The sequence below is a fragment of the Protopterus annectens genome, chromosome 16.part0 (genome assembly GCF_019279795.1).
Source record: "Protopterus annectens isolate FY-2018-M chromosome 16.part0, PAN1.0, whole genome shotgun sequence".
In the NCBI taxonomy this organism is placed as follows: domain Eukaryota; kingdom Metazoa; phylum Chordata; order Ceratodontiformes; family Protopteridae; genus Protopterus; species Protopterus annectens.
Genome location: NC_056750.1, coordinates 800,425,326 through 800,447,770, shown reverse-complemented (window position 1 = coordinate 800,447,770; position 22,445 = coordinate 800,425,326). Strand labels below are relative to the sequence as shown.

Genomic DNA, 22,445 nt, shown 5'->3' with positions numbered 1-22,445 from the left:
TGGAATCAACTGTTCACTTTCCAGAAAACCACCATACATTGCAATATGTAAATTGGATAACTTATTCTGCACACATAAGTAAACAATAGGCATCTGCCTTTAGTTTTCTGTCTCAGAAGCAAAATAATGTAACTGTGCTGAAGCAAATGCTGCCTACTCTGTGCTGTGATAACAACCTTTGAGTAAAGAAGGCTGCAAACTTCATTGCTGTTATTCCATTACGTTTCACCATTACTACAGTGTGACAATATCAGCTTTGCATTTGCTACGTACTGAATCTGATCTGTTGAATAAATGTGCAGCATCGGGCTTAATTCTGTATTTTTAATGCCTTTACATAATATTAAATAAATGTTTGTGTGAAAGAAAGCAATGCAATCTCCATCCATTCTGTATACTTTTAGTAAATAATATATTGTTTCCATCTCAACTTGAATATTTATAAGCAGTTTAATTTCGCCACTGTTAAGATCACCCTTTCTAATGCTGCTTGCCTTGTTTTTACAACAACATACATGAATAATAACATTTTTCCTTCTGTGAAACTGCATGTGAAAGCCCTCACATTTTGTCATGTACTGCACCCATTAGTTTCACCTTACAAATCTTTCTTTTTTTCTTTTCTCTGTCTCTTGCTCCTCCTTAACCACCGAGACATGTAGCTGAAGCTTTTTCCCACCTTGGCTTCTGTGCTCCCTAGAGATGCAATCCTGTCTTCTACTCCTCCCCCACAATTTTTGTGATGTCATCTCTAGATCAGACATCCTCTTGCCAAATATGGCCGTAGCTTCCTGCTGTTCATGTTCCCAGCTCCTCCCTCTCACAGCAGTCAATGGAAATGAAAGACAAGAGCAGGGGGGCAAAAAAAAAACGAGCGAGTTGATACAGCTCCTAGATGCTTCACACTTCTGCACCTCTAGCAGAAAGTGACATGCAATGCCAATTCACACCGTTGAGCCATACAGCTGGGCTGATCGTTGCAAAGTGCTGAAGCCTAGCAGACACTGGGCACATCTGCATTCTGAGGCAAAGGACTATTCTTTCTTGATGTTAATTTGAAATCTTTTTTTTTCTTTGCTTTTGTTTGCACACCTAAATGAGTGTGGCATGAACCGTTTTCCTAGGTGGCTTCCCTGCACACCAGAATGGGAACAGCTGTATCCAAAAGAAGAAACCTGAGGAGTGATGCCATTTCATCTGTCGCAGCCAAAGTTAGGTATGCATCAAGAATATCCTCATACTGTGAAAATACAGAAGACTATGTAGGATGCAACAAAGTGCATGTGAAGTGATTCATTATTTTATCATTTGAGTATGAGAGCTGAAGCACAGATTGCCTGCCTAAGGGAATGAAATATATGTCTGTCTATCTCTTAATTTATTTGCATATGTGCAGTCAAGTAGCCTTTGCTCCAGATAACGTTTTATGTTACCACCTGTCTATTCGGATCCATGCTGCTCTGTACTTTGCCGTGATTGTTATTCTGTGTATCAGTCCTGTAATTGGCAAGGCATTCTTCTATCCTGCATACTGCATCGTCATGCTTTAGTGATTATTACTTCACTACTAAGAATACAGATTCTTTTTTTTTAAATATTTATTTATTGATTTATTTTTTGCTAGACAATGTCATATTTAAGAAAATTTCAACCAAGTTATTTTTCACACTACTTTATGTTGTTTGGTCTATAGTGCTGCCTAAATACATGTTCAGCTAAGAGAATTGACAATAACTTGTAAGTTACAGCATTTGCAGTAAGAGGCTTATGAATCACATTCTGCACTTTCCTATCCTTCTAGTTTTTATATTATATATGTTAGAACATTTTCTACAGCATTTTGCTTTACTTATTGAATGTCTAATTCCTTCCCTTAAATATGCTTTTATTTCACATCATACAGTGTCAGTAATATGGAATATCATTACTAAAGTGAATGGAAGTCTAATTTGTATTCAGAAAAGCCACAATCATATTTGTGGAACCCCTGTATATTTAGTAAGTATAGACTAATGGCACAGTGTTTATAAGTTGTAACAGATAAAATAAGTTGCAGGGTCAAGATGGAGCAATCACAGGGTCAGTATAATAATTTCATATTAAAAAACATCAAGGAAGCTACTATACAATTAAGAAAATTCATTTATTATGGATATTAAGTTTATGTTCTGTTGATGGTGTGCCAAAACAGTTCATGCTTGGTCTGCAGATCATAGTTCTGTTGCAGTCAAGTTCCAGGTATCTGATAAAGGTACAAACTCACACACACACACACACACACACACACACACACACACACACACACACACACACACACACACACACACACACACACATGCATACAGTATAAACCCTGTATGTGCATGTTTCAGTCTGCAAAAGGATCTGCCTGTTATTTATTCTATAGAAGCAACAGTACCAGTGTGTAAGCCCTACCCCTGAAGCAAAATATTTTGGTTGCATGAGCCTGGAGTTGTTTTCTGTCTGCTTTTATCTATTGCATACATCTGTGAATTATTCCCAGTTTTAAGAAACATCTGCTTCAATGCAGGATTTACCCCCTTTTGACATGAAAGGTGCAAACTAGTGAGAATACTCCAAATTGTGACACGCATTTACCGGCCTTTTTTTTTTCTTAAAGAGCCTTGTTGCTGCTTTGGTGAATAAAGTACTGCAGGGCAAACTGGTTGTCTTTGAAATCTGTTAGTTGTTGTCTTGTATTGTGTAGCTGTATCCAAATACAGGAAAGTATAATGTTTGGAGTTGTCATATTTATTACTCTATACTAAGATTAACAGCTATGTAAAACAGCTACTAAGGTAATTATGAGTTTACTGAACCAAACACATACCTTTGAGAATTAGTATGAAATAATACCGTCTTGAGATTTAGTGTCTACCAGTGTTTGCAGAGGAGTTAGCTGCAGGTCTGCTTATCAGTCCATAAGTAGTTATTATAATTTAAAAACATGCCCAGAAATAACTCTTTGGAAGACACATGTCCAAAGGTTGAAAGGTTGCAAACATATATATATATATATATATATATATATATATATATGTGTGTGTGTGTGTGTGTGTGTGTGTGTGTGTGTGCGCGCGTGTGCGTGTGTATGCGTGCGCATTTGTTCAATGCATTACCTTTAACACAGAGAACACATTCATTTGTATTCATGCAGAAGCAACAATCTCATGAACACCTTCAGAAGTTCTCTGGTGATAATGCAAGTCTGCAGCCCCACAGAACCTGCTGCCTATATGATGCAGTAAGCCCTTATTACCAAAATATTCAGACAGACGTTGCTGTCTCATACTCTGTTCCCAACTGCCTGCAAAGCTAGCTATGAACCTCTTGTAAGTCTTCCATCTCGTACTTAGGTTTCATCAGTGACAATGTTCTTGTGTCTGGAGCCCTTACCACCATTACATGTCATACTGTTGTCCCATTGCTGGCAAGTTTTTGATGTGTACCATCGGCAACTGCTGCATTTCAAAATGTGGTTTGCCTCTCTAACATAATTTGGTTGTGCATCCCTTATAATTATTCTATTTCAGCATAGGATTCCTATTATTAACACAGTTCAGGTGTATGCCCTCAGAAACTATTCAGTCTAATGCTGTGGACCCCATTTCTGACGGAGTGCAGCTAAGCCCTTAATATACACCTTCCATCTCATGATATCCCCCATTTCATACTGCAGTCCTCCATGATGAAGACATCATAGTTGTGCATTTCTTGCAAACTTTATGTCACATGGTGCAGACAGTTCAGTTGCACAGTCCTTGCAAACCATCCATCAAGCAGTGGGTCCATCTGTCTATCTTATGGTGGACTTTAGTGTGGACAAAATTCAGATGTGCATCCATTGTAGCCCATCCATTGATTCATCTGTCTACATGTTCAACCATTGCATGTTACAGACCTCAACTTGGGCATTGAAAACATTTTAGATTACATAGACTATGACAGCAGAAAAAGGAACCTGGGCCATATAGTATGCATATTTTCTATTTTGATGCCCTTTAAATCATATTTATCCAACAACTTTCTATCACTTTTAAGAACTGCTTACTGTCTGTCCCATTTTCTTGAATTCTACCACAATTTTAGATAGTAGTACCTCTTCAAGAAAGTTTTCCAAATGTTTGCAGCAGTTACTGTGAAAAAGCCATCTGCCTTGTACCTTCCAGTTGTGCTTCAGGGTCTGTCTTTTTGAAATGGATTAACATTTGACCTCTCTGGATTTAATTGAAATATTTTGTTTGTTTATATCAAAGTTACTATGTTCCTCATTTCTTCAAGAATGTACATATTAATCTCTTTGAGTCTCATTTCATACATTTCCTGCTAGTGGCTGTGCCACGTTTGTTGGTTCCTTTGGAATTATCTGTGGTCTTTTCCTGATCATGTTTTCAGAGCTGCACACAGTACAATAGATTGGCTGTTACCAGCCTGATAGAAAAAACATAACTTCTCATTTCCAACTGACGAAGAGTCCTACTGTATATCCCAGTATTTCGTCTACCTTCCTTGCATTCCTTGCTCATGTGTAAGTCATCTTACTGCCTCTTTTCAAATTGTTCTTTCTTAAATTGTTATCACTCAGATGCATTCTTTTATATTATTTTCAGCTGAATGTAAGCTGCTATGTATTTCACTGTTCTTTTTTCCACTTTGTTCCACATGAAAGCTGTTACATATTTCTGGGTCACCTAAAACAAGCATACTTTACTATCAATACCATTTAAAATGTTACTTGTACGACACTGAGGATGGATTACCTTATTCCATGTAAGTGGAGACTGTATGCAGTATTTCCTCCCTTGGCATCTCCCTCTCAGTTCACCTTAGTATGACTAACCTTGTAAAATAAACAAATACATTATATAAATAATATGACTCTTCCCTATCCCAAGACTCTCTTGAGCTTTTTCTGTTTTGCACACTGGTAGTTTGTCTGGTGCTGTTTCAGAGTCTTGCTTCACGTTTATATCCACAGCCCCTTTCTGTTCTACTATCCAGGGCACTAGTTAAAGGACAATGCTATATTTGTTTGGCTTGAGCCTACTGTTGTGAATCCATACTGCTTTTGTTCTCATGTAACTGTCTTCCACATACTCTATAAGTCTTTCCTTCAGCAGTGGTTCAATGATTTTGTCTACATTTAAGATCAAACAAATTTCTACCCTCTCTCTTTACGTCATGTTGACAAATACTCACCAGAGGGCACTGTGAAATTCTTCTTCTTCTTCTTCACTCTGATGTAACATCAAGGACATTGTCCTGCTGGGTTCTTTTCTGATAACATATTACCTGATTTTTACTCCATATTACTACAATGTTCAGTTACATCCAGAGGCAAGCCTTGAACCACAAATGATTTAGCCTCATGTTGACATGTACTGCCAGAGATCTCCACTCTCTTGATATGTTTACTGCAGCAGCCTGCCTGAGAATGAAAGACATATTAATTTCAGATATTTTTCCAGACCATGCTTTATGCTCTGTCTTTTCCACCATTTTGTTGTTTAGCTTGGGACCTTAACAGCTTAGCCATCACCACCAACCCTCTGTTAATGTAGCACCTCATATTTCAGCTACGTCATAGTGACATTCCCTACTCCTTCCAGACAATCTCTCAGTCCAGCCTTTGATTCTGAGAATCTAATTCGCACTATTTAGTTTACACCCACCTTCTGCTTTATTTCTTAAAATTATCAGCAAGAGCTCAAACTCTGTATCTAGTAAAGCTATGTTTCGAACTGAGAGCAAGGTCCTGGCAGCAATGGGTGTTTTCTTGCTGGTATTGATTTCACTAAAAAAGAGAACTAGTTGTCATTTCTCCCACAGATGCACCAGGGAAATGGATGCCCCTCCCCCCAACACACACACTGAGCAAATCCTACACTAATCTTTGTGGTTGTAAAGAAGTTGCCTTTTCTCAGTAAGAAGTACTTTACTGGTATTACCGTATCGAATGCCTCTGTTTATACAAATACTAATTTTGCTGCTGATGAAGTACTTCAGAACTTTGACTGTTTATGTATCCCTTTTTCATTGTTTCTCCAAGTCCTCTACTTAAGATAAGCAGTGTAGTCCCATAACCAGGTACCTCTGGCTGATCTTCAAGAATCATTCCTCTTGTTCAGGTAAAAATTGCATAACATGGACTAGTGCCAAATGGGGAGTTGTGGCTGCAGCTTAGCTGGCTGCAACATACAAGACTTTTACTTCGATTTATTTCTTCCTTTCTGATTGCCCGAGCTTCCCTCCTTCCATTACAGTGAAAACTACTTTCTGGGAGTGTTGCCGTTTTGAGGAAACAGGTCACCTCATCAATCCCGCAGTAGATATTGTTGCCATCTAGAAAATATATTATCAGTGTATAGCACACCCTAATTCACCTTTCTCAAGCTTCTTGGTGCGTCCTGACAGGCAACTGACAGGTGCATAAGTCGCTTCTCAGCTGTTACATTGCACTTAAAGTAGAAATTAATCATCTTTTTTTTTTTTTTTTTACTGCAAATATGTACTTCTTTGCATGATGAATAGGTGATTTCTAAACAAATCTCTGTTACATGTAAAATGTTTATGGTATTGGATGTGGATATATTGGGGAACAAAAACCAGAATGATGACATGTGGGTACACAGAATTTGACATAACTGGAATCGTAAAGTGGAAATGCAGAGACAGGCATTACCGAAGAGGGCATGAGTGAAATAATTTCACTTACACATGCAAAGCATTTGTTTCTGAGAAGGTGGCTAAACTTATAGAATGTTTTAGTATGATGAAATGTAGGCAGACAGAAAAAAAAAAGGTACCGATGAGGGACAACTGGTAGCTCACTTTGTCACCGTTTTTTTTTTTTTTTGTGTGTTCATGGGTTATTAAAGGAACTTTCACAGCACATTACACTTTAATGTAAACCTTTACTGCTTATTGGTTCAAGGTGACCTTCCTAAAAATTGTTACCTTATCCAAAGTGGGCAAAGGAATGTTTCTGTCAGATGGTTTAGCCTTGTTGTCAAGGTACAAAGATGTTTTATCTTAATATCCAGGTTTCATTGATTGCATACTTCTGAATATGAAGCAATGCAAAAGTAACTTAGCTTTCCTTTCCTCAGGTCACTACAGTACTTCTTGACCTTTCATTAAGTTTTTCTATTACAAAATAATTGCTGTTATCTTTCCAGGCACGGCACTGTTTGCTGTAGTCTATAGTTTATAGATAAAGTTATATAAAGCTAAAGTAAAGATGGTGAGATTCAAACCTTTAACTTCTTGACCATGAGTCTCCCATTCGACTCATACAATGTCATTTTGATATAATCAGTTCTGCAGATTTCATATGGCTTTTTGTAACACGTTGCTAAAATGTTTACAGAATCAAAGGAGATGTCTTACTTAAGTATAATTTTTCTAATCAGATAGCCTTAGCTGGTCATAATCTAATGTGTTTCCAAGTTACTAGGTTTCCTGGCAGCCCTCTTCCTTTTACCATTGTTGCAGCTGTTGATGATTCATGACGTTTCCCCTTGCGGGTTGCAGTCCTATAGCCCATGGTTAGTAATTAGCTTGCAACCCTAGAATGACTGCTTTAATGTTGGAGATAATGCCTAGTAACAGTCATCACTCGATTCATCCCTGAGTCAGGGGGATCAACATGATCTTCCAGTGCCAGGAACACATTAAGACCTCTGACGCAGCCTATTTCAGAATGCTTGCAATACTAAACTACTAAACTCTGCTACCAGCATAAATCATAGAATAAAATGGTAGGCTAGGTGAACTAAGCTTTCCTCCCCACGGAGGCTTCCATTGTACACATTCACCAGTTTAATAGCTTTCCTGCACTGAGACTGTGTAGCTCTTTTCTTTTGTTTCTCCTCCATCTGCCAGCCAGAAGTAATACTGCCAGTAATGCATTTAGTTGTCAGCAATCACAAACCTCTCCATTAATTTCATTTAATACTTCTTATGTTTTAGTTGCACTTTAATTGGACAGGGGGAATAAATACACACAAGCACAGAGATGAAGAAGGTCTGCAATAAGCCACCAATTTCAGCAGGAAAGCAATGCCATTGCTATTATACGTCATTAAATTTGGTGTTCGTTTTTAATGTTCATGGCAGTTGCACTCACAGTCCCATCATACTGTTACATGCTGTCCTCATTGTTGTAGACTTAACCCAATTTGATATTGGTTTGGAATGTGATGGACAGATAAGGCTGAAAACATGGTGAACTCTGTACAGAGCATTTGGTATGTGCCCTTCTGCTTTTAGGTGTCTTAATGTACTGTCACAAGCCCTCCACCAGGTAGCAGGTAAGCTGCAGAACACTGTATTCCCTGAGGCAACACAGCTTTGTATATTCCACTGCATTTTTTTATAAGTAGAAGCCATTTACACTTCCATTAGAGCAATGCCCTGCTGCAGCATTTTCAATGTTCCTCCCAGCAGATTGTGCAGTAACATGTAAGACTGCCGAGAGGTTCATCTGTAATTGAATCTGTGAGTCTGTTCTGTCCCATGCTGTGAACAAAGATGTGCTCCAAATTGCTGTAGATGGTCTGTGGTTCGGAACAGATTCCCGGATGGAATTTGTGTTTGCTTCAAGAATGGATGCAGTTCCCTCAAAAGAACTAAGAGTAGTACAAGAATAAAGATCCAACAGGGTGAAATGGGAGGTGAAACAACTTCCATTTAATAAATCAGAAAATAATGCAGCACTATTTGTTTATAGAATAGGTACCTCTGTCTACATATTGCCACATTCATTATTATATAATTCATATGCAGATATTACCTAAATCTGCCACAATGCTGTAACTGTATTTGTAGTTATAAATACATTGCACAGCTTACTTTGCAAATGTATTGGTTTTGTACTGAATTTTCTCTGGTAAATAGTTTGTGGAAATATTCCATAAGAAGATTAAACCCATTGCAACTTTCAAATCTGAGGGTGTCCTGTTGTAGTGAGAGGAAATGAGCAAGACAGAGAGAGAGAGAGAGAGAGAGAGAGAAAAAAGAGAAAGCAAGTATTTTTTTGGCCACAGTTCCTCAAACACACACACACAGACCCACACACATGTGTGTGTGGTATATATATATATATATATATATATATATATATATATATATATATATATATATATATCACACACACACACACACACACACACACACACACACACACACACACACACATACAGACACACACACACACACACACACACTTGCACAATATTTATTTATTGATTTAAATTTGTTGGAGCATCTCTCTGACTTAAGAGACAGATCCATCCATCCACAACCCCCTTTTCCCATTTTTTGCACATTAAATCAGAGTGCACTTAAACAGTGACAATCATCTAGAGCCAAAGTTCATCTGCCGGGTGGCTAGTTCTGACATGGTTGTTCTTCCATACCTCAAACACACATGCACGCTCACACACATGGTCAATTTAGTGTGTCCAGTCCATCTACTGAATGTTTTTGGAATGTGGGAAGAAACCAGAGCACCCAGAGAAATCCCACACAAACACAGGGAGAACATGTAGACTCCACACAGAAGTCACCCCAGTCAAGAATTGAACAGTTGAACCATCTGCTGTGAGATTACAATGCTGTCTGTCACTGCACCTCCCAAAGATGTATCACGTTTTTTTCTACAGATGAGCCTATGTCTCTCTCTCTCTCCTTGGATGTTGACTATGCAATGGTTTGATCTGCCATATAATGAAGAAAGATTCCTGACATATTAAACTTCCCATGATGCATCAGCTGATGTTCCCATGATGCATCAGCTGATGCTCTAATCACAGAAGTTTTATAGGTTTATAGGTTAGTACTAAGCTAACTGCCCTTGCGAGCCATTTTAAGCCTAGCCAATTATCCATTGTGAGACTCAAACCCTGCACCTTATGTTTGTAAGGCAAACACCTTAACCATTAGGCCACCAAGTTTCAACAGCAGTAAACCTACCAGTCTTATTCTCATTGACAGCCATCTTGCATTCTTCTCTACAGCAGCAATCCTGACTGGTTCCCTCTTACGCACCTGAGAAATGCAGAAATGTCCCAATCCATACAAATTACACATCTGGTGTAAAGGTGAATCTTTAAATTGTTGTTGTAACTCTTGCCTCATCAGAGAACTAGAATTATCCAGCTAGTCATTATAATCGTTTGTAAAGCAATGTTTTAGTGTTACTATGAAACTCTGCAGTTAGGTGGTCTGTCTTAGAGAACAAATCATAAAGACGGATATGAAAACGGTAAGAACCTTAGTGATAGTGCAGTCCCTGATGGACTCATACATGCCCTTCAGAAAAGGCCATGTTCAGGGGATGTTTTATTTTATCATATGACCCTTACACATGTTACTTCTAGTAACATATGCTGAGTTCTGTTTACCTTGCTTCTTATTCATATATTACACTTTTCCAGGACTCCCCTAAATGTGACCACAGTGCTCAGAACCCAAGTACTAATATGGTATAATGGTTAAGGTGTATAACTCCCAGACACAAGGTACAGTGTTTGATTGTTACCCATAGGATGCAGTTGGCTAGGCTTACAATGGCCCATTAAGTCAGTTCGCCTAGTGATTAGCTGTAAATAAGTTTTGCATAACAATAAAAAATATAGGTAACAATACTATCCCAAGTTTTACTGGATATTTAAATGTTTCTTCTTCATATTCTTGTTTTTGATCAGATAATACAGGTAATAATATAGAGTTAATCTCTTTCCAAGTGTACCTTAGTCCAGCACAAAGAAAATATTAGCAGAAATTGCAGAAAAAAAAAAAAAGAAAAAGCCTTTCACCCTGGCATTGGTTCTTTTTATACAGGCTTTGAGTTGCTATTAAAGTGCTTTGTGGAGCCTTGAATTTGATTCTGTCAAAGTCAACTTATAAAACGTGACTCTGAGTCATTTAATTTTTGTGTCTAGCTAGTTTAGAAGTTTAATAATCAAAACAAAAAAGAAACAGTCTGTGGGATTGGGCAGTGACATAGATAAATTGGTATTTAACCCATACTAAGCGTTGGAATATTTTGTTTGTATTTTACTGCCTTTTGTTATTCTCCTTCATTTAATGAGGTTATTTTGGAGTGTGGGTCAAGATGTTTAATTACCAGTGGAAAGGGACACTAAAACTGCAAACAATGTTGATTCTTTAAAATATATAGCAGCCAGAGTAGTGTGTTTATTGAAGCACACTAGGCAGTGAGAGCTGTGATTTAAACCTGAGAGCAACACCACAGCCTACTGAATAGAATATAGGACTGTAACCCAGGATATTTTAGGTTCACCTCCCACAACACCACACCTACAGACCCCCCCCCCCCCTTAGGTAAACAAGACCAAGTCATCTCCTTTACATCTGCTTCCAGTTCTCTATTTAAAAGCACTGAGGGAAAATATGAGCTCATTGCAAATAAGACATTACAATTTTACTGATCCATTTGGTTTTCAGTGAGAAATTTTACAATAATAAGGACTACATTGTAGGATTACATTTTAAAGTATAATTTTAACTTGCTCTAAACTGTCTTTTAAAATGCCTTTAAGAATTCCATTTTTTTTAACTTTTTTTGGCTGTACCCCAACCAAGAATGCTTTATGTAGCAGATTTTCCGGCCTCTTTGGCACACATTATTTACCACAATTTTTTGCAGGCCTAGCCCTCCTTGAACCGAAGCCCTTACAGCTCCCACCTTCTAATGACTTGCAACATTTTTATCCTTAAACCCTCCTAAGACATAAGTTTACTGGTGCCACAGTAGAGCAAGGATGCCACCGCACCCACTCCTACATAATTAACCTGCAAGAACTAAGGTTTACATTCGTAGTGTCCCTAAATTGGTATTCATCCCACTTCCACCTTCCAAAGGTTTCAGCATTACACTGGACACTAATGAACCTCTTTTTTTGGTGACTACAGACCCTGGAAATTATTGCCCCATTAGACTGATGAGTCTGATATGTAAGGCTATGGAGCACATCATCATGGACCTAATTAAGAAGGATATAGGGAATCTCCAAACTCTAGATCTCACACAATTTGGTTTTGTGAAAGGTAGATCATGCCTGCTCAACCTGGTTGACTTCTTTGAGTCAGTCACCAGAGCTGTGGATGAGGGTAAGGCAGTTCATACAGCCTACCTCTACCTGGCCAAGGCCTTTGATACCATTCCTCACACAGGAATTATTGATAAACTCATCAAAGAAGGCATCAACCCCTATATCATTAGGTGGGTTGCAAACTGGCTCACAGATAGAACCCACAGTGTGAAAGTAGTGGACTCCAAGTCAGACTGCTGACCAGTCACGAGTGGAGTCCCACAGGGATCAGTCCTGGGTCCTCTCCTGTTTGGCATCTACTTCTCAGAAGTCCAGGTCAACATGGAGGGACTCTGGCTGACCAAATTCACAGATGACTGTAAGCTGGGAGCCATTATTAACTCCCCAAGTGATACAGACATCCTACAGAAAGGCTTCACTGAGAAAAATGACTGGTGTCAAAATCATGGACTTAAGCTTAATGCCAAAAAAATGTGTCGTCATCCCCTTTGGGAAAAACTCAGTTCCCACTAATAACCACATTGATGGGAGCCAACTGAACACTGAAGGCATTATAAGAGATCTGGATACACAGGTTGACAGCAACCTCTCCATCGACCATGACATTGCCACTGTGGTCAGAAAGTCCTTCTATGTGGCACATCTTATTACCAAGGGTTTTGCATCCATTCTTCCCTCATTAGACCAGTCATAGAGTATAATGCCCCGTTTGGCATGTACCTCACTAGACACATGCAACAGCTGGAAAGGCCACAAAAGTACCTCATGAAGAGGATCCTAGGCCTTAAGCACATGCCCTGCATGGACAGACTCAAAAAACTTCAGCTATTCTCTGTCTCATATCATCTGATAAGATGCGATCTCTGCTTGACTTACAAAGCCATGTCTGACTCAGCTCTGTTAGAAATGCTACATCTAAAGAAATCCCAATACCTCCGCACCACACGCTGTAGAGACCTCAACCTCATTACCGCAATCAACAGAACATGCTGGAGGGCCAGGTTCATAACCCAGAAACTGCCCATGCTCGGGAATAAACTTCCCATACATGTCAAGCAGAGCACCTCACTGGCCGTCCTCAAGAGAAATCTTGATGAGCGGATGGGAAATAGAAGCCCCCCCCTGGAGATCACTCCAGTGGCTCTACTTGATAGAGGCACTGGGAACTAACGTCGGGCAACACAATACCAGGGCTCTTCTATGGGTTAGGCTTGTAAAGACTCCAGGGCCATTAGCCTAGTACACACCTATGAACCTATGAGAGTCAGGTGTTTGGGAGATGAATTAACCCATCGTGAGAGAAATGAGAGCAGACTACTTGTTGTTTCAACTTTTTAATGACATTTAGTAACAGTAGGTAATAAACCTACCAAACAAATATTTACTTCTTCTTTCACTATCAAACTAATATACAACTCCACAGTGGCACCACCTCAAAGAAGGGGGGAGTTATCCTCAAAAAGGGCATCACTGCTGGCACAACTCACTTATAGTGACTTGCTATGGAGGAGCTCCAGTCTTTGTCGGATTGAATGTTGGGCAGATTTTGCACAAGAATTTAATCTTTGTCCTCCTGTAGGTTATCCACTTCATCCTTTTCCACACTAAAGCCATCACATTTAAACTCCTCCAGACAGCACTTTCTTATAGCATTAGCAGTGGATCATAAAAAGTACAAAGCATAAGACCATAGTTTAAATAAGAAACACAGAACGTCCTGATTATTTGTGATCAGCGGAACTAGTGAGTTAATAACAGACATTATATATGTAACAGTGTAATGTACACTTAAATATCCTTTATTACTGACAGACTTCTCAAATACAAATGAAGTTATCTGTTTAAGTTTTAGTCCTCTTGTCTGAATGTAACTCATGAAAAGTAATACGATTTCACTTTTAATTAACAAAAGTACCATTTTAATTGACCAGGTGTTATAATTCCACTGAACCCCAGGTTTTTACTAGAACAGTTTTTTTTAAATTCCAGAAAAAGTGCTAGCAATTTTTCCTCTCTTTTATTTTAGCAAGTTTCTGCTGATAATTGAAGACAGTACAGAAAAAAAATAACAGAAGTACTGAGTATAGGAGATAAGAAGTAGTGAGAAATAACTACTCGACAACTTTGTAAACTCTAAATAGCTCCTAAAATAAGGATATTGTGAAGTTAATACGATAGTTTAGTTGTCAAAATCAGTGCTGAGTCACACAGTATAACAATAGTTCTACATATCTGTTGCATGATGTTAACAAAAGAATAATTAACAGTGAGAAATATCACCCCTGAGACTATAGTATTTTTAATTTTGAGTCAAATCTCATGAGTGACACACAGTACTGTTCATTAATTTTCAAAGTTTTCTTAACATAACTTTATAAATAATTTGAAGGCTGCACACTGATCTAGTATTTTGTATTATACATTACGTGTATGAGTAAAACAAATTTTCTGAACACATCAGAGAGGTGATTGGCAACCACATTCTGTTGCTAGGTGGGAGTTGTACGCACAGAAGCTCTGCCTAAGTCAAGCAATTCTGCTTAGAGCCATTCATTTGAAAGAAAAGCGATATGTGAAATATCTTTACCGTTGTTTTGGGAAGAGAATCACAGAAGAGAAAGAAAAAAAAAGGAGATGTAAAATCTTCACATTCTAGTGCTGCAGTGGTCAGGAACAGTGAGCGTAGCAGCCTTCACGTTCACTGATAATCATACATGTGCTACTGCTACAGACACATAAAAATGACATGGCAAAGTGCTACAGGAACGAAAACAGACTTATAAAAGGAACCAGAACTTGTATGAGCTGTTACATAACTCTAATCCAGGCTACTTTTAGGGACAGGAACAAGCCAGCGATGTAAGGATCTAGACATTACAGTTTTAGGCGGGACAAAGAATTAGAAAAGGAAATCAAACGTCTTCTCTGGCAATTGGGTTTTCAGTTCTGTAAATCCAAAATGGGACTGGAGGAGCAAAAACTACCACTCAATGGATTTAAAAATAGACTGTAGAACTATTAGTGATAGGCAGTATGCAAAAAGGTAACTGCTTTCTAAAGAAATTATTATGCTTGTACAAATTCTTGACTGAGAGATCAGAACAAGAGACTTCGTGGTTCTGTTATGTGCTTCACAACTAGGCCCACCAGATGGTCATTAATAAGTAAATTAGAAAGCCTGCTTCTTTACTTCCTTTCGCTAATTTTATCTGCAGTTCACTTTTTGACCCACTGGCTATATATATGAAAAAAATCAGGAGAGAACTGATCTAATAATTTTCAGTGGGTCAGCAAAGACAGTGTCCATGAGCTCCCTTGTGGTAATTCAGCCGAAGAATGAATATACTCCAAAAACATACATTGTTTCTTTCATGTATATCAGCCCAGTAACAGTTATTTCAAGTTTGTGTCTATTTTATAATAAGCACAGCACCTGATAAGGTTCAGTAGGTAAGTTCTAAGTTAGCTGCCCTTGTGGACCATTTTATGTCTAGCCACTTTCCCCTTTCAGAGATGTAAATCAAGCCTTGTATTTGTGAGTTAAACACCTTAACCATTATAGCAACCCCCAGTCACTGTTATGTGTTGATAACCTTAATTCATTCTGTCTTCCTACTATATGTGAGAAATGTTGCAATGTGCTTGACTTTTTTATAACAGCAAGGTCAACTTTACAGAAAAAATAATGCACATTACTTTACTTCTAAACTTTCCAGACCAAAATCTTGTACTCTTTCAAACTGAGAAATGACCAGATCCCCATTTCACTAGTTATTCCTCTGTTCTGGGGTTATGGAGCTCCTCAAATATTTTGGAACCGATGTGACAGTAGGCTTTAGAGATTACAAGGCAAGAGGAGTGGCATTTGCCCCTCAAATGTCAAATGTCAATTAAAGCCATAGCCTGCAAATTCCATAGGTCTCAAAGGTTAGTGATCTGGTGGCTCATGTAATGCCATTCAAATGTCAAATGTCAATTAAAGCCATAGCCTGCAAATTCCATAGGTCTCAAAGGTTAGTGATCTGGTGGCTCATGTTCTGTGTCAGAGGTCTGAGGAACAGACAAAAGCAAAGAAAAACTTGCCAGAGAAATTGAAGTAAAACCGTTAGACTTTGTAGCGAAATGTGCTTCTGTTACAGTTAACTGGACTCAGCAGCTGAAACAACAGATATAAAAAGCCAGCTATTTTCTGAAATGGAAGGCATCTCCAGAGATTTAAACTGTCAGTATTTATATCCCTGCAAATAGTCCACTTTTCTCTCCTCTCCTTGCACCTGCCAGCAACGATTTTAATAGCATTTGATTCTAAAGTAGGTCAAACTGTCCAAGGAACTAGAGGATATGGCCACTAGGAGGCGTTGGTCTGTGCGGTGTTAGATCAGATCCAATTAAATTCCATCCATTCCATTTAGATCTGCATTATTTCTAGGCTTAGTGCAGCAGACAAAGCTGTCCCTTATACTTTCTGCTGCAGTCTTGTTGCCAGATGCCAGGCAGCCAAGGCTGTTTAGCTGAACAGCAAGGCAGTTTATAAGTTATTTCATCCTCTTTTGTTAGAGTAAGTATGGACACATATGTCTGGTTTTGCAAATTATATATATATATATATATATATATATATATATATATATATATATATATATATATAAAACTGATCTATCTATTTACTGTCATTCTGTGTTGGCACCTGTACAAAATATGCAAATAATTAGTTTGATTTCACAGACAGATTAAGGACATTTTACACTTTTAATGCTTTGTTTGACCAGTTTATAAATTATTAATTAACATGTACTGTAGAACATGTAACGTGACCTGAACCAATTAGTCATGATATTTGCTACCCAGTTTCACTTTCAGTTTGATGTCATCCTTTACTTTTATACTATTTTGCATAAAATACTCTCTTATAACGTAGAGGCAACTTAACACAGTCCTTGTGGAATATCTACATTTTTCACTTGGCTTCTTTTAACTCACATGATAACACAAAACAGTGTAAGAAAGTCTATCCATTCATATGGACTAACTTTTTATACAGATTATTTGTGCTGAAAACGGTGACAAATTATATATGATTATCAGTTTCAACAAACTGTTAAAATCTGGTTTACTTATGCAAGTTATTATATTCACCAACTTTCAAATATTCAGATGTATAGTATGTATGCAGTGCCAAGCTAAAAGAGTCTCTATTTTTAGAAAGGCATGTAAACAGACTTTACTCAGATTGCATTAAGTATAAGATACAGTTTGGAAAGTATCTGGACGGTGAGTGTTGATGTTTTCAGATGCAGTGTGGCACTTTGTTAAGCAACAAGCTATTTGGCCTTGTTTTTAGTAAGTATTCCGGCCAAATATTTCTCAGTTGTTACCATCAATAGCTTACCCATAATTCAGCGAAATCTTATCTCTTCTGTAACAATGTATAAATAAATGCATACCCACCTAGCTGATTCTTAGCTAGTTTACAGTCTAGTACAATGCATTAAAGCTTACTGCATTTCATAGTATCACAATGCAGGAGTTTGTACTGTCCTAATGGTTAAGGTGTTTGCCTTACAAACACAAGGTGCAGGGTTTGAGTCTCACAAGGTGCAGGGTTTGAGTCTCACAAGGGATAATTCGCTAGGCTTAAAATGGCTCACAAGGGCAGTTAGCTTAGTGCTAATCTATGAACCTATCTATGAACAATGATTATATGCAAGTTGCACAGCACAGTGACAGCAGGAATACTAATGTAACAGTTTCTTTACAAAGAACAGCACAATGCAGTAAACCATGCATTTTTAAAACATGGCGGCAAAGTTACAGTATAAAACGACTAAGGAATGCAGTGTATCCTAATAAAACACAGATACCCAAAATAATGAAATACTATCTTTTCATCTGTAACAGTACAGTTTCAAGCTCTTCATTCTAATAATGGAGTGCAAGGTAGAGCAGCAAATAAGGAATTAGTAAAATTATTACAGAGAAGCAATTTTTTTTTGGTTACTATCTCCTGTCACCAAAACCAACTAGGTGTCAATATGAAGCTTTTTAAACACTTTAATTCTGTTCCACAGTTATTACAGTGACACACTAGGATTTAGACAATAATGAAATATACCACAATCCAAACAAGAGAATACATATTATAGTGAGCCTAATGGGATATTATATATATTGCATTACAGATGTTAGCTACTGAGTTCCCTAAGGGCATATATTTTCCCCTAGCTACCATGGTTCCTGAAGGCATATCTTAAGCCACAGCTACCGTGATCTCTTAGGATGCATCTTGTCTCATAAGGGATTTTCAGAAGAGTGCATACTATTAAAGTAAATGCACAGCACACAATGTTTTATTTTTATAAATATTATTTCATTTGTATTACATTGTAAAGTAATAAATATCATTCCTTAATACATTAAGTATGTAAAAAATAATACAGAGAAATTTCTAATTTGAACAACGGATCAGGTTTTCTCCTTTCTTTTTTTCTTTAGTAGCTTACCAAGGACAGATACGTTTATATACTTGCATTTGGGTAGCCCAGTTTTGTGGGTCTAGTGTTCATAATAAAAAAAAACCCCAGAAACTTGTCATCACTCTATTCTATACCTGGAATATTCCAAAGAGGTGTATTAACTGTTGCAGCTCAGAAGCAGTAACAGGAAATAGCACTTCATCATTCCTATGGGAGAAATGGTGTTCCACTTAACAGCTGATAATGCACAGAGTATTGTCCTTAATAAGATTTTATTACACACCTCAAGTTGTGAAACGACCCATTATCCTGAGGGTGGGCACAGCAATCCAAGTTTTACACATCTGGTAAAGAACATTTCTCATCACAAAACTATAGAAAATAAAATACTAAATGAAAAATTATAGTTGACAGTCCTGGACCACTTGGATTTATACAGTTATCTGGAGCTTTTGAAGTGTGACAGATATTACAGAAAGTCAATGCCATAAAGGGCAGATCCACTAACACATTTTCTACTTTTGTCTGCAGGTTATTATGTTAAACCGCAACTCACTTAGTAAATAGATGAGGTTGGTCTCTTTGTATTATAATACCGTTGAACCGAAGACTGAGATTATGCTAAAATGAAATGATACTGTGAGTTGTATGATATGAAGACAGAGTATTCTAATAAAGACTGTAATAGTATGGTATGTTACCCAGTAAGAAGGCAGTGGTTATACACTATGCTGTATAATATGGAATTTTAGGGGTACGCAGTGATACACATAAACTAAGAGGATGCACATATAAACAGATAAATAAGCAGAAAAATACTAAAAATAATAAAATAAAAAATAAAGTAAATACATAAATAAAGAAGTAGTATATATAAGAGTATAGTATGGTATACTTTGTACAGCAGCATACAGTATAACAGCAGCATTTCATGATATGGTGTATTGCATCTGTGTAGTCCTATACAAGTAAATGAAAAATAAGTTATACAAGTTGTCCAGCATAATGATATAGTTCATTGTAACACAGCACACATACAACCCCCCCCCCCAAATTTTAACACCACAGTACTAAGCCGTTAAATACAATGCAATGTTTCGCTGTCTGCTGATTATGTAGCATTACCTAGTGCTGTATAGTGCACCAGAGGACAGCAGAGTGTGTATGTGGTTACAAACAGTGATACAGTATGCTACACTGTATAATCCTTCGTTGAACTGCACAACAATATCATTAGCTATCTAGCTGTAAAATGAGCAGTACTTCAGTGTAGTGCTTTGTAACATGATGCAGTTATAGAGTCTGTGTATGCAGTGACACGTGTTAGTACACTGTACACAAGAGACAGCACAGTGATAAAGAAACCTGTTCAGGGCTCAACAACATCACAGCGTACACTAATTCCACATATTAGTAATCAAAACTATAGAACTTAATAGAAGTGAAATGCACAGGCGTGAAATGCAATGACATTCTAAGGTACAAGTTACAGCAGGTTGCTAAAGCACAGCTGCACATGCTGCAGCTATGGAGTAAGTTAGAATATAAAAGAAGATGTGTGACACATTTTAGTTTAGATCTCAGCATTGCAGTGAAGTGCTAAGTTATTAATGAGGCTAACAGCTGTGCACTATAGTGATGCATTAAGGTATATGCCATAACTTGCACTGAAACACATTACTAATGCAGTATCTAATTGAATGAGTGCACTGAGGCAGTCAGTAGTATCATGTCACTGCATTAGAACACTTCACTGATGCATTATGCAGTTCACTGATACATCTTTATACTTCAGTGATTCAGTAAAGTGTGAAACATAACAGATAACACTAAAATATTGCAGTAATATGGTATGTAACTGACTGATATACTTACACAGTGAAATGAGGTGATAAGAAGCATCATGTAACAGAGAATACTGGAGCACTGAAGGTCAGGAAGTTTGATATGTTAACAAGTCATTGGAGTACTACAGTGAAGTAATATGCAGTTGACAGGTACACTTGGACATTGCAGTGAAGCAGTAAAGAGTGTGATGTAACAGAGTACTGGAGCACTGCAGTGATGTAGTATGTGACTGACTAATACAGATGCGCTCCTTATTGGTGCAGTCAGATGTGTGAGGTAACACTCTGTAGTTCAATATACATCTGTACAGTAGTGATTCAGCAAATTGTGTCATATAACAAATAGTGCTAAAACACTGAAGGGCTGCAGTGTGTATTTAAGTGATACAACTACACATCACAGTGATGCAGATGTATGTGATGTAAAAGGTAACACTGCAGCACTGCACTGATGCAGAATGTACTTCACTGCCATGGCTGCATGCTGACTGATGCAAGCAATGTCAATGCTCTGTTGTTGTGTCTTTCAGCTTTTCCCGGTTAGGGGTCGCCACAGCGGAACTCCGGTCCACTAATGGTTGGCAGTAGATTTTTACGTGCTGAGTTGCCAGCCCTGATGCACAATCTTCAACAAAGGTACGCCCATTCATGCATGTCTCCACACAGAAAAAGTTGCATATTCCAGAGATGTTGCAAAGTGTATGACATAGTGGATTGTACAAAACATTTTAATGATGTAGTAAGCAGTACAGTGTAACTGGCTGATACATTTATGCACCACTACAGTGGTGTTGTAAAGTGACACATGACAGAATGCGCAGGGGGCTGCAGTGATATAGTTCTCTGTATTCTGTAACTGTGTGATGTGATTTGTGTCATACATTGCAGTGATGCAGTGAATTGCACCCTGTATTAGTAAGTTTCTATGTTGCAGTCATACGACAAGCAATGGGATGTGATATACTGATGTAGAAGTTATGTGAAATGTTCAGGAGCAGTGCAGTGATAAGGTAATCTGTATTCTAATAGTAGACAAATACACACTGCAAAGTAATGTACTGAGGTAGCCTACACAGTATATAGTAATAATACAGTAAGTTGCACAACGCAACAGAGACCTTGGGACCCAGGTGGACAGTAGTCTCTCCTTTGATAGTCACATCGCCACAGTAGTCAGAAAGTCCTTCTATGTGGCATACCTCATCATAAAAGGGTTCTCATCCAGGAAAAAGGGGTCATTGTTCCCCTCTACTCATCACTCATTAGACCCATTATACAGTACCTCACAAGACATCTGCAGCAGCTGGAAAGACCACAGAAGTACCTCACAAAGAGGATTACTGGCCTCAAACAAATGCCCTACACTGACCACCTCAAAAAACTCCAGCTTTACTCTGTAGCATATCGCCTACTCCGAGGTGATCTCTGCCTAACATACAAAGCAGTGCAGTCAGATGCAAAAAACTCCAGCTTTACTCTGTAGCATATCGCCTACTCCGAGGTGATCTCTGCCTAACATACAAAGCTAGGTCAAATCCCGAGCTGTTGGACATGCTACACCTAAAGAAATCCCAATCTCTCCGAGCTACACGCTCTAGGGACCTAAACCTTGTCACCACAATAAACAGGACATGCTGGAGGGATAGATTCCTGTCCCAGAGACTTCCTATACTCTGGAACAAGCTACCCATCTATATCAAGCAAAGTTCTTCATTAGCACTCTTCAAGAAAAATCTTGATGAGTGGATGGGAAATAGGAAATACACCCCGGGGATCATTTCTGTGTCTCTGCTCGACAGCTGCACAGGAAAATAACTTTCTTGGGTGGCGTAAGCTATGGTACCTTGCTGGCTAAGCTTATGTAGGCCCTTGGGCCAATAGCCTACTACCTACCTATAAACCTATGAACCTATGAGAGGTGTTGATGGGCTCATATGTTGTAGTTAGGCATACATTTGTATACTTCAACAATGTAGTACGTCACAACAAGTGCAAAGCTATTCATTTCTCCAAGTAAGTGGTGT

The 22,445-nt window shown here is 38.1% G+C and overlaps 1 protein-coding gene across 3 annotated transcripts in view; it reads left to right on the top strand.

The window, feature by feature from the left end:
• The first annotated feature begins 845 nt into the window (after nucleotides 1–845).
• NSMF (NMDA receptor synaptonuclear signaling and neuronal migration factor) overlaps nucleotides 846–22,445 on the top strand; it is a 150,444-nt gene continuing 128,844 nt past the window's right edge. For 2 of the 3 annotated variants that reach the window (XM_044058741.1, XM_044058742.1), the window contains exon 1: nucleotides 846–1,216. In XM_044058741.1, coding sequence (XP_043914676.1) covers nucleotides 1,146–1,216 — 71 coding nt within the window. In that variant the 5' untranslated portion in view covers nucleotides 846–1,145. The remainder of the gene's footprint in view (nucleotides 1,217–22,445) is intronic. The other variant, XM_044058743.1, reaches the window with a different exon arrangement.